Source organism: Hypanus sabinus, unplaced genomic scaffold (genome assembly GCF_030144855.1).
Source record: "Hypanus sabinus isolate sHypSab1 unplaced genomic scaffold, sHypSab1.hap1 scaffold_349, whole genome shotgun sequence".
NCBI lineage: Eukaryota > Metazoa > Chordata > Chondrichthyes > Myliobatiformes > Dasyatidae > Hypanus > Hypanus sabinus.
The window spans coordinates 315,028-327,439 of record NW_026781251.1 but is presented as its reverse complement, the minus strand read 5'-3'; the positions used below and the strand labels follow the sequence as shown (position 1 = coordinate 327,439).

General features: G+C 46.1%; 1 protein-coding gene across 3 annotated transcripts in view; it reads right to left on the bottom strand.

Annotated features, from left to right (window-relative positions):
- Window positions 1-2,341: 2,341 nt before the first annotated feature.
- The window catches only part of LOC132388561 (NACHT, LRR and PYD domains-containing protein 3-like), a 38,185-nt gene continuing 28,114 nt past the window's right edge, over window positions 2,342-12,412 (bottom strand). For 2 of the 3 annotated variants that reach the window (XM_059960937.1, XM_059960938.1), the window contains 6 exons: window positions 10,625-10,796; window positions 10,461-10,526; window positions 5,285-7,022; window positions 4,213-4,299; window positions 3,892-4,059; window positions 2,342-3,071 (listed from right to left, as the gene is read on the bottom strand). In XM_059960937.1, the coding sequence (XP_059816920.1) occupies window positions 2,984-3,071; window positions 3,892-4,059; window positions 4,213-4,299; window positions 5,285-7,022; window positions 10,461-10,526; window positions 10,625-10,796 (2,319 nt within the window). In that variant the 3' untranslated portion in view covers window positions 2,342-2,983. The remainder of the gene's footprint in view (window positions 3,072-3,891; window positions 4,060-4,212; window positions 4,300-5,284; window positions 7,023-10,460; window positions 10,527-10,624; window positions 10,797-12,412) is intronic. The other variant, XM_059960939.1, reaches the window with a different exon arrangement.

Sequence of the window (12,412 nt, the reverse complement as noted above, 5' to 3'; positions counted from 1 at the left end):
CACCACCCGCAAAACCCTCCCCTCCCCCACTCGCTCTCCTCATCCCACCACACTCAGCGTCTTGTCACCATCCCACCACCAGCAAAACCCTCCCCTCCCCCACTCGGTCTCCTCATCCCACCACACAGCGTCTTGTCACCATCCCACCGCCCGCAAAACCCTCCCCTCCCCCACTCGCTCTCCTCATCCCACCACACTCAGCGTCTTGTCACCATCCCACCACCAGCAAAACCCTCCCCTCCCACACTCGCTCTCCTCATCCCACCACACAGCGTCTTCACACCATCCCACCACCAGCAAAACCCTCCCCTCCCCCACTCGCTCTCCTCATCCCACCACACAGCGTCTTGTCACCATCCCACCGCCCGCAAAACCCTCCCCTCCCCCACTCGCTCTCCTCATCCCACCACACTCAGCGTCTTGTCACCATCCCACCACCAGCAAAACCCTCCCCTCCCACACTCGCTCTCCTCATCCCACCACACAGCGTCTTCACACCATCCCACCACCAGCAAAACCCTCCCCTCCCCCACTCGCTCTCCTCATCCCACCACACTCAGCGTCTTGTCACCATCCCACCACCAGCAAAACCCTCCCCTCCCCCACTCGCTCTCCTCATCCCTCCACCTGGATCCACACTCGACTTTCCATGTAACTAATAAACCCATCAGCGTTTTCGTCAATTCCGTAAACACAGCCCTGAGTTCCGTCAAACACGGAATTCAGGAATCCCCAGCAATTTCCAGGGTCACAGTCCCGTTGAGAATGAACTGGAAGGGGCCCCATTGGGAGTGCATAAGATGGTAAGAAAGGGGAAGGAGTAGGGTCCATTGGGATTTCGGGCGATGGGAAAGGGTGGAGACAGATTAGTAGCGCGGCCTGTGTGAGCAGACTGGGAGGGCCAACGTCCTCTTAGGAGTGCGGACGTTGAAAGAGGACGAGAAGAGATGAGGTCCCTTTTATGCGAAATTACCCTCATCTTAGGTTTCATCCTCGGCTACTTTCCGACCCTAGAAATCAAATGTGATTGTTAACCGCTAGGGTTCTAATATCCACCATTGCTCCCCAGCTCATGTTTGTCCCTTTGCACCCTCTCTCACTGCATGCACCACTGTATCCTTCCCAGTCGCTCAACTCCATCTCTCCCTGTCTCTCTGACCTCCTCTACAGAGGCTGGAGGGGTGGATCCCATGCTGCTGTTCCAAGCTGAGATTGTCCTTTCTCATCCATTTCAAATGGAGAACTTAATTGATATATCTCACACCACAGAGACCTTTTCTCCATGTCTGGGCATGAGAGGGCGGGATTGGACTGCGCCGCGGGTGCTTCATCCTGTTACTGGCCCCAGGAGGGTGTAATGGTACCATGTGGAGGGAGAATCTGTGTCTGACCCCGGGAGTGTGAGGTAGAATGGTGTGGAGGGAGCTTCACTCTGTGACTGACCCCAGGGTTGTGTGATGGTACCATCTGGAGGGAGATTCACTCTGTGTCTGACCCCGGGAGTGTGAGATGGGACTGTGTGGAGGGAGATTCACTCTGTGTCTGACCCCGGGAGTGTGTGATGGGACGGTGTGGAGGGAGATTCACTCTGTGTCTGACCCTGGGAGTATGTGATGGTACCATCTGGAGGGAGATTTGCTCTGTGTCTGACCCCGGGATTGTGTGATGGGACGGTGTGGAGGGAGATTCACTCTGTGTCTGACCACAGGGGTGTGTGATGGTAATCTATGGAGGGAGATTCACTATGTGTCTGACCCCAGGGTTGTGTGATGGGACGGTGTGGAGGGAGATTCACTCTGTGTCTGACCCCGGGAGTGTGTGATGGGTCGGTGTGGAGGGAGATTCACTCTGTGTCTGACCCCGGGATTGTGTGATGGGACGGTGTGGAGGGAGTTTCACTCTGTGTCTGACCCCAGGGTTGTGTGATGGGACGGTGTGGAGGGAGATTCACTCTGTGTCTGACCCTGGGAGTGTGTGATGGGCCGGTGTGGAGGGAGTTTCACTCTGTGTCTGACCACAGGGGTATGTGATGGGATGGTATGGAGGAAGCTTCACCCCGTGCTCAATGCCGGTATACCATCCCCCATCACATATTTGGGACCTAATTGAAATCAGGTCTGACGTTAGTCGATGTTTTTAACTCTCTTTGGGGGCAGTTAGCCACGGTGGGGGTAGCATGGAGATTAGATCCTGGGCACCAGACTCTTCCAGTCCGACCTCCCTCAGCCTGGAGCTGAGACGCTACTGTGTCAGTGTGAGTTGCTCCGAACCACTGTTGCAGTGCACAGGGTGCGGGGGGCAGCAGAAACCTCAAATAAAACTCGAGTCCGGCACCAGGACAGGAAGTTACAGCGGTTTATTGATTTCATCATGACAAATGTAAATTAAAGAATGTGTGAACTGCTGACGTGCGGGAATAAATAACCTGCTCCCGACTCACTCAGTCACACAAAATTAACTGACCGGCGACAAGGAGTGACCGGTTGAATAATCAGTCGCGTTTCTCACCGTCACTCTGCATCGGGGAACCGATGATTATAAAATCACACTTCAGGGACGTGTCCGGGATCGCTGCAGATCCAGGGTCACTGCCGAGGGATTTGTCCATTTAACATCATTATATCGGCCAGGCTGCCGAATGCACCGTCCTCAGCAAAGGGAGATATAGGATCCTCTCCCGGGATAATTCCACCCCGGGACACCGGTGTCCCAGACTGAGCCCCGGAACCCAGACTCTTACTGTCTGTGTAATTCCACAGAGTCTCATGTGGGGAGTCCCTAACCAGCACATCCGGTGGAAACTGCGCCGCCGGACAATAGGCGGAAATACGTCACTGCGGGAGAATGGAAAGTTCCGTTAATACCGTTGGGAATTACACCTGGCGTGTGGCAATTGAAGGTAAGAGTGGCAGTTAAAGGGTAGTGTGCGAATTGGCCAAAATGTCCCCATCCCGCGGGCGGGGATGTTCACACATTCAGATGTTCACAGGATCACTGTCAGTCCGGGTCTGGGTACCTGCAGAGATCTCAGTTCCTTCCCCCCGGTCTCACTGAACTGATTCCACCCCAGCCTGCAACAGATGGGAGAATAAAGATGAAATAAACAGATTACACAACAGTGTCAGTAACAGGGGACTGGGGTTAATGTTTCAACAACACACACAGACAAATATCACCAAAAAACCCGCGGATCCGCTGATATTTTGTCACAGTGAACATTAACACAGAACATAGAATAGTACAGCATATTACAGGTCCTTCAGCCCACAATGTTGTGCCGACCTTCAAACCCTGCCTCCCATATAACACCCCACCTTAAATTCCTCCATATACCTGTCTAGTAGTCTCTTAAACTTCACTAGTCTATCTGTCTCCACCACTGACTCAGGCAGTGAATTTTAGGCACCAACCACTCTCTGAGTGAAAAACCTTCCTCTAATATCCTCCTTGAAGTTTCCTCACCTTACCTTAAAGCCAAGTCCTCTTGTACTGAGCAGTGGTGCCCTGGGGAAGAGGCGCTGTCTGTCCACTATGTCTATTCCTCTTAATATCTTGTACACCTCTATCATGTCTCCTCTCATCCACCTTCTCTCCAAAGAGTAAAGCCCTAGCTCCCTTAATCTCTCATAATCCATTCTCTCTAAACCAGGCAGCATCCTGGAAAATCTCCACTGTACCCTTTCCAATGCTTCCACATCCTTCCTATTGTGAAGCGACCAGAACTGGACACAGTACTCCAAGTGTAGCCTAATCAGAGTTTTATAGAGCTGCATCATTACATCGCGACTCTTAAACTCGATCCCAAGACTTATGAAAGCTAACACCCCATAAGCTTTCTTAACGGCCCTATATACTTGTGAGGCAACTTTCAGAATTAGCACAAACACTCACTCGATCCGCTCCAGACACGGGAGGGTCAGTATGAGGCGTCGGAGAGCGGGGACAGATCCATCTGTCAGCGAGTTTAATCCCAGGTCCAGCTCCGTCAGTGATGGTTTTTTACTGAGAGCGGAGACGAGATCCTCGACACCAGAATCTGTGAGACCGACGCCCTTCAGCCTGGAGATGAGAGAGAGAGTGAGGGTGAAGCACACAGAGACAGGAGATGGTACAAATCCCCAGTTTATCAGTAACACAATTACTGATCACATTAATGTTCAATGTCAGACACTCAGTGACTGTAAACACAATCTCCCACAGTCTGATACTTACCACAGTTTCTGTATTTTACACTCCGGGTTCCTCAGAGCCGCAGACACCAGTTTCACTCCTGAATCTCCCAGGACATTCTGCCCAACTCTAAACACAAACAGACAGATTGATGAACAAAGTGATTCAAACCGTTGGTCTGAGGGAATTTCTCTCACTCGGATATTTCAGCATACATTAAACTCTTCAGTATATCACTGAATGGAGTTCCTATCACTGTCAATGTCCCTCACTGACCAGCTCCAGGTTATTGCCCCAATGTCAGAAATGCAGTCTGTCTTATTCCTCGATGGATAGTAAAGGGTTACTGACAGGGTCAGAAGGGGCAGGGCCGCGGGATGGGAGAAAGTCCCACAGTGAGAACGATTTGTGAATGTGGAAATGTCAATGGGAGTTTGTGGAAGAGACCCCACCTGAGGAAAAGGGACAGAATCACAAAAGCTACAGGAGGAAGGGGAATGGGAAAGAGACCCTAAAGGAGGAAGTGGAGTTGGGAAGATATCTCACACAGGAAGAAGGGAGATGGGGAAGAAAAATCACACAGGAGGGAGGGGGTGGGGCAGAGAGATCCCACAGGAGGAAGGGGAATGCGGAAAAGAGATCCCACAGGATGGCATTTGTCACAATTCTTCACAATCGGGGAAGGGCCGTGGGAGGACAATCTCACAATGGTATTTCTTTCCTTCTCGCCGGGACAGTCTGCTGACGGTCTCTTGTCCCTCACCGGGAAGGGGGTGTGAATCTCTGACCCTCCTGCTGCAGCCTGTGCCGATGTGGGTGCCAGTAACAGTGAGAAGGAACATTGTCAATGGACGTGTCACAGGCAGCGAGAAACACGGCCATTCCTGTGATTTACTACCATTAATCCAATGGCCGTTGTTCACTGATCTGATGAAGTCTCCAACACCCCTTCACAAGGAGCGACAGAACCCTCCCGTCCTTGGGGAATTACTGACTGATCCCCTGGGCATTTGACACAGTTCTTCACTATCTTATTTACTACAGTTTTAAACAAATCCCTTTTCCTTGAAACAACACAGTGGACTGTTTCACAGTTAGAGATAAATCAGGTTACTTCAACTCCTGGCACTTCTGCAGCCCAGGTCCCAGCCGCTGGATTCCTTCATACTGAACGTGGCAGTATTCAAGGTCGAGGTGTTTTATTTCATCACAGAGTCCGATGACATGAGACAGGACCGCGCAGTCAATCGGGGTCAATGTCATTCCATTGAATGAAAGAGTTTTCACAGATCCCAGTGTGGCCTGAGCCAGTCCACGATTCTGAGACTCAAACAGGTAGTGCAATGTGTTCAGGAGGCTCCTTTTACCAGCTTCACTCCTCGTGTTTCCAATCTGGCGTTTAATCTCCCCCTTCACCCAGTCAATCACCCGGCAGGTTGTTTGATGAGGAAATGGACCCAGAAACTCCTCCAGGCCCCGAGCTGTCATTGGGGAGGAGAGACCAGCAACGAAACGGAGAAATACCTCAAATCGCCCATCTGTCGTGCTGTGGGCTTCAGTGAGGAATATCAGGATATCCCCGGGATGTGGATTCAGGAATTGTGCGACTGCAGCTACAAACTCTTGGATGGTGAGGTGTGGGAATGTGTACACCACACTCCGGGCAGAATTCTCTCTCTCCAAAAGCTCCATCAGGAACCCTGACAGGAACTGGGAAGGCTGCAGATTGTACTTGATCAAATCTCCATCTGTAAACACAATCTTCCTCTCGGACACTCCTCTGAAGGCCATCTGACCAACCCTGAGTAATACATCACGGGGGTTCTCAATCTCACGGCCGTGGTTTTTCAGGATGTTGTAAATATAGTAGGAGTAGAGTTGGGTGATGGTCTTGGGAACTCGCTGCGGGTCCCTGACTCTTTGTGTGAAGAAGGGGCCCAGTGTCAGAGCGAGGATCCAGCAGTAGGAGGGGTTGTAGCTCATGGTGTACAGGATCTCATTCTCCTTCACGTGGTTGAAAACAGCTTCCGCTACCGTCTGATCTTCAAAATGTCTGATGAAATATTCCTTCCGTTCCTCACCAACAAATCCAAGGATTTCAGCCCAGACAATGATCTTGGCCTTTTCCAATAAATGTAACGCAGTGGGACGGGTGGTCACCAGCACTGAACACCCTGGGAGCAGCTTGTGCTGGATTAAACTGTACACAATGTCCGACACCTTGCACTTGAATTCAGGATCTGTACATGTGGACTGAGGTTCTCTGTCTCTCCGACTATCAGAAAAATCAATTTTGTCATTGAATTCATCTAAACCATCGAATATAAACAACAATCCCTCTGGGTTCTTCCAGACCTCTCTCAGGATATTCCCAAAGTAAGGATACTGATCCAGAATCAGTTCCCTCAGGTTTATTCGACAGTTAATGGAGTTTAAATCCCGGAATTTGAAACTGAAGACAAACTGGAATTGTTGGTATATTTTCTCCATGGCCCAGTCATATTCAATCTTTTGTACCATTGTTGTTTTCCCAATCCCCGGGACTCCGGCCACTGCTGCCGAACTCCCAGATTTGGATTTACTCTGGGAAAAACTGCTCTGGATCAACTGATCAGTCGGAATTTTTTCTAGCTCTCTGCGGAGATGTTTCTGTCTCCACTCCTCGTGGTCTCTGCCTCTTGCCAGCAGCTCATGTTCCACCAGTCTCCGATCTCGAACAGTAGAAATGACCGTGAGCTCAGCGTATCGATCAACCAGCTGGAAAACCTTCACCTTCTCCCTCATCAGGATCGTGTTCACTCTCAGTGTTTCAGTTTGTGCCCGCAGAGTCTCCTTGTGTTTCTGTTGAACATCTTCCATGGGGACAGAGAACATAGTAAAAATGTTAAATAGCTCAACTGACAAAGAATATTATAACCTCATTTCAACATTCAGTGTTTGAGATTACATGAATTAGATTCATACTTCCATGGATATTAGGACAAAGTAAAATTCTTTTCACAGACACCGGAATTGACAGAGATGAAAGTCCCAGAAAATGTGTAATCCTCATATTCTGACTTGTGAAGGTGAACATTCCCCTGATATCCTATTGCAATCCTGACTGCACTTCCGTTGCAACAACATGCCACTATATTTAAACCATTGTTTGCCTCATTAACAGACGATGTTAATGTTGATCTAGTGTGGACATATGGAGAGCAGGACACTGTGCACTTTGGCAAAGCTGCACACTGGGGAGTCACAGGTGTCTACTGCTCTTGCATCAAAACAGGAGCAGAATATGTGGGAATATGAGGTTTCGGATCGATAACCCATCGGAACAACAAGATTGAAAATGTGTGGTTTTCAGTCTCAGTGATGGAGGAGCGGAGGAAAGCTGGAAAGGAATCTCCGTGACTGGCAGAGACCATAAGCATCTCAGTGGTACACACCGTGTGTGTGGAGAGGGTGGGGAAGTTTTGGCAACTGCTACTGATCAGTCTGGCAGGTGGAGTGTGGGGAACTGTATTATGATACCTCCGCCTATCAGAGTCGACCATGGACGTTGCATCCCAGCTGACTAGATACGCAAGCCAGGACATTCTTCCATTGGTTAACTTGCTTCTCTTATGAAAGTTTCTTCATTTCTATGTGTTATGCTTTCAATTCCATTCAGTGATGTGTACCCTTTATCAGAATTGCATATGCTTGTATGGAGTGCTGAATCCTCCTTGCGTTGATGAAAATATATCCTTAGAACTAATTGTGGATTTCAGAAATGGCAAGATGAGGGAGCACAACACACCAATTCTCACAGAGGGATTTGACGTGGACAGAGTAAGCAATTTCAAGTTCCTGGCTGTCAAATTCTCCGAGTATCTAACCTGGACCCAATATATCTATGCAGCTACAAAGAAGGCAGAACAAGTGGCTATACTTCATCAGGAGTTTTCAACATCACTCGAATATAACTGTAACTGGCTGAATCACCGTCTGCTGCATGAGGACTACTGCACAGGATTGGAGTAAGGCGCACACTCAACGATTCAGGAACAACTTCTCCTCTGCCATCCAGTTTCCGAATGGACATTGAACCCATCGATCATGTCTCGCTAATCTCTTTTTTTATTTCTATTTCTACACTACTTATTTAACTTAATATTTTATATAAACACACATATGCGTAGTTATATATGCTATATATGGTTTCTTTGGAACTTAGTTCCATTATTTGAATAAATTATTTTAGCTTTACTGATGCAAGAACAACTAATATCCAATCATTCCTGTATAGCTGTGTCAAAGTATAAGTCGTTTTTTTTTCCTGATACCTGATTCTTGTCTGTTTCAGTAAATAAGAACGCGGGTTTAAAACTAGACAAAACTATAGTGGGCTTTGTAAGTCGCTCTGAAACATGCCTCCATTTATTTTGATAACAGTGGTTGTTCCTTTGCAGATGTTAATAGAGCGTTTCAGAAATCTCACAAAGATTGCGTGTATCTTAAATATATTAGAAACTTCTCTTAAACACGCGAGGACAGAATCAAATGGTTTTCGATAGGCAATATAATATTGAAAATGTTCTGCTTTCCCCAGGGTTTGCTATTAAATTTACATAATCCATTATCAGTTGTTCTTTAAATCCATTCATACCCGAACTGTATTCTTACTACTCTTCTGTATGTCTATTGTGGTTATCTAAGTCAGTGGTAATTATTTACGAGATGCACGATGGTACAATATTATAAATAAATTTGTCTTATTGTTAAGCCAATAATAACATAGTAAATGATAATTCAGTAAACTTATACATGCAGAATTAAAGTTGTTTTTGAGGCTGGTGTTACAGACCTTCAGCCTTTTATCTCTTCTGCACCATGGGAGTATGAAAGAGAGAATACTTGCGGTAGGTTATGGTTCAGTGCCAAGGGTTTGGGTGGGGAAAGTAGATTCTTGCTATCTTAATTGTATTCTTCCAGGAGGTGACAAAGGATAAAGTTACACATGGATATCAACTGTTTGGATATTAGTCGGGCATTTGACAAGATCCCACATGGGAGGCTCATACAGAAAATTGACATGCTTGAGAACCGCTTGAATTGTCCTGGCTGCCGGGGACCCACATTGGCAGAAATTGCTTTCGCTGGCGGGTGGTGGATCTGTGAAATTATTGTCAAAGACAGCTGAGGAAGACAAATCATTGGGTTTATTTAAAATACAAGTCGATATGATCCTGATTACTGAGATAATGGGGTATAGAGGAATTGAATTGAAGAGCAAATTCACTGAGCCGAATGGCTTAGTTCTGCTCCTAGATCTTATGGTTTTAGGGAGCATCTGGAGTATTGTGTTCACTTCTGATTGTCCAGCTCTTGGAAGGATTGGAGAGGGTGCAGAACAGATTCATCAGGATATTGCCTGGATTTGGTAACATCTGCTACAAGTAGAGTAACTTGATAGGCTTGGTTTGTTCCCTCTGGAGTTAGAACAGAGATCTGACAGGTGTACAAGTTTGAGAGATAAAAGTTTAAGTAAACAACCTGTATTTTGTTGTTTTTTTTTTTAATTTCACTTATGACTAGTTTCTCGTACCAGAGTGCATTTGGTTAAGATGAGATGGGGTAAATTTACAGCATGTGGGTAGTTTTTTCACATGGTAGTGGCTGCCTGGAATTTATTGCCTGTGTCATGTGAGATAGAGCTGTGATATAGATTTTCCTAGATATATACACGAAATGTGCATAAATGCAAGGGTATGGTCAATAATATAAAAGAGGATACCAAAGTTTTGCTTTTCTTTCCCAGATATATAAAGACTTAAAAAAAAATAAGTGAGAGGGTCGATATTGTACTGCTGAAGAATGACGTTGTAGATGTAGCAACGGGTGAAAAGGAAATGCTAGACAAACTCTGTGGAAGTCACTTGTGGTATTACAAAATGTAAAGAGCATCCGCGGACAAAGTTGAGTGCAGCTGCTACTACAAAGGAGAAGGTGCTTTGGAATCTGAAAGGTCTGAAGATAGAAAAGTCACCTGGACTGGGTCATACAGTGTATCAGGAGCCTGTCTGGGGTGTGTGGGCATTCCCAGATCAGTAGGACCTGGAGTGAAAGCTTTACTTTTACCAACAGCTGGATTAGTAGAAAAAATACAATGTAGAATATTCAGGCTGCAACGAGAGATTCTCTGAATTGTAACCTGAACCAGAGATCAGCGAGTGATTAATGGTGAATTTTAATTACCAGGTTCTACCAAGTCACAGTCAAACATTTGAGATCTGGTTTGAACTGAGCATGTCATCACTCACCTATCAGATGAGAGGGTAACTCAGATAACCCTTCGGCGAAGTTCATGTATTCAAGTGGAGCAGGACCTGTTTAAGTTAAAACAATGTCCATGAAAACAGAACTGAAGTAAATAAACCTGTTTATTTCAATGTGCCTTTGTGTTCAGTGTGCATTTGTAACGTACCGAGCTCCTGTATTTCTCTCAGTATTCTATCCAACTTCGGTAACTCAGTCCTCCATGTCACAAAGGCTTCCCACATCGCCCTCCGGGCCCGGGAGCCTTTGCCATTCACCAAACTGAGGAAGAGTCTGGAACTCTCTGCCCGGTTTCCCTTCTCTGTCAGCTCAGTAACTTTCTATAAAAGTGAAATAATTACATGAGTTGAGAGTTAGGGGGCAAAAGTTTAAGAGTAACACGAGGGTGGTAGCTGCGTGGAGCAAGCTTCCAGTAGAAGTGGTAGAGGCAGGTTCTGTATTGTCATTTAAAGTAAAATTGGATAGGCCTATGGACAGGAAAGGAATGAAGGGTTATGGGCTGAATGCGGGCCAGTGGGACTAGGTATGAGTAAGCGTTCGGCACGGACTAGGAGTGCCGAGATGGCCTGTTTCCGTGTTGTAGTTGTTATATGGTTATAATGTATTGTGGAGTAGACAGACAGACATGGAGAATGTGCAGGAAAATATCTGTTAATGGCCCCAGTAGCTTCAGAATTGATGCAGTCACAGGGCTGCTGTCTCATCCTCCCTGGGTTCAGTCATTAACAGAGAAACAGTAACTGAAGGAAGTTCTAAATCAATATTGTGTAACAATAAGGATTTACCGATGCCCTGCAGTAGATGCAATGTGATTAATGTCCTCGATCTGTCAATGTGCAACGTTACATCAAAAAGATGCGACAACAAAAACGGAAGAGAGAGGAGAGCGAGAGATCACAACAATCGATGGTCAGCATCACTGAATCGTGGATGAATGATCATATTTGGGTGCTTACATCCAAGGATACATATTTAGTCGAAAGGACAGGCATATGGGTTAGAGGGTTGGGTTGACTTCATTGTCATGAAAAAATGAAATGTCTTTATAATGAGGTGATATCGGACTGGACAATGTAGATGTTAAGAAACGGCATAGGAAAAATGACCCTGATGGGACAGTAACCATAATGTGGGCTACAAATTTGAATGGAGAGAAAAGAGGCATGTAAACAGTTCAATGTTAAAATAAGCATGGGGAATTTCAAAATGCAGGTAGCTTTGGAAAATCAAGTCAATGCTGAATCCCAAGTGATAAAATCTATAGAATGCCTATGAGATGGCTTTTGAGAGAATCCTATGTTTGAGCCCACTATCGGAAAGGCGTATCTGGATTTGCGATTGTGCATTGTACCAGATTTAATTGGGGAGCTTAAGGCAAATAAACCCTTAAGAGGCAGTGATCATAAAATAGCAGAACTCACACTGCGGTTTGAGAGGGAGAAAGTAAAAGTTAGATTTATCTGTATTATAGTTCAATAAAGGGATTACATAGGCATGAGAGAGGAGCTAGGCAAAAATAAATTGGCAGAGGACACTAGCAGGGGCGACAGAAAAGCAGGGATAGATGAAGATTTTGGGAGCGATTCGAAAGGCGCAGGTAGCGGAAGATAATCCCAAAGATGAAAAATTATATCAGAGGGAGGATGAGCAACCGTGGCTAACGAGGAGGTCAATGCAGCACAAAAGCAAAAGACTGTGCATAGACTACAGCAAAGTAAAGAGGAAAGCTGGAGGACTGGGAAGCTTTTATTAACCAGCAGAAAGCAACTAAAAAGCCGTAAGTAGAGAGAATATGAAATGTGAAGCTCGCTAATAATGTAAAATGGCTCACCAAAAGTTTCTGTTGATATATACACACACAATCACACACACACACACACACACATATGTATATATATATATACATACAATATATACAAACTGTTGATTAGAAAGG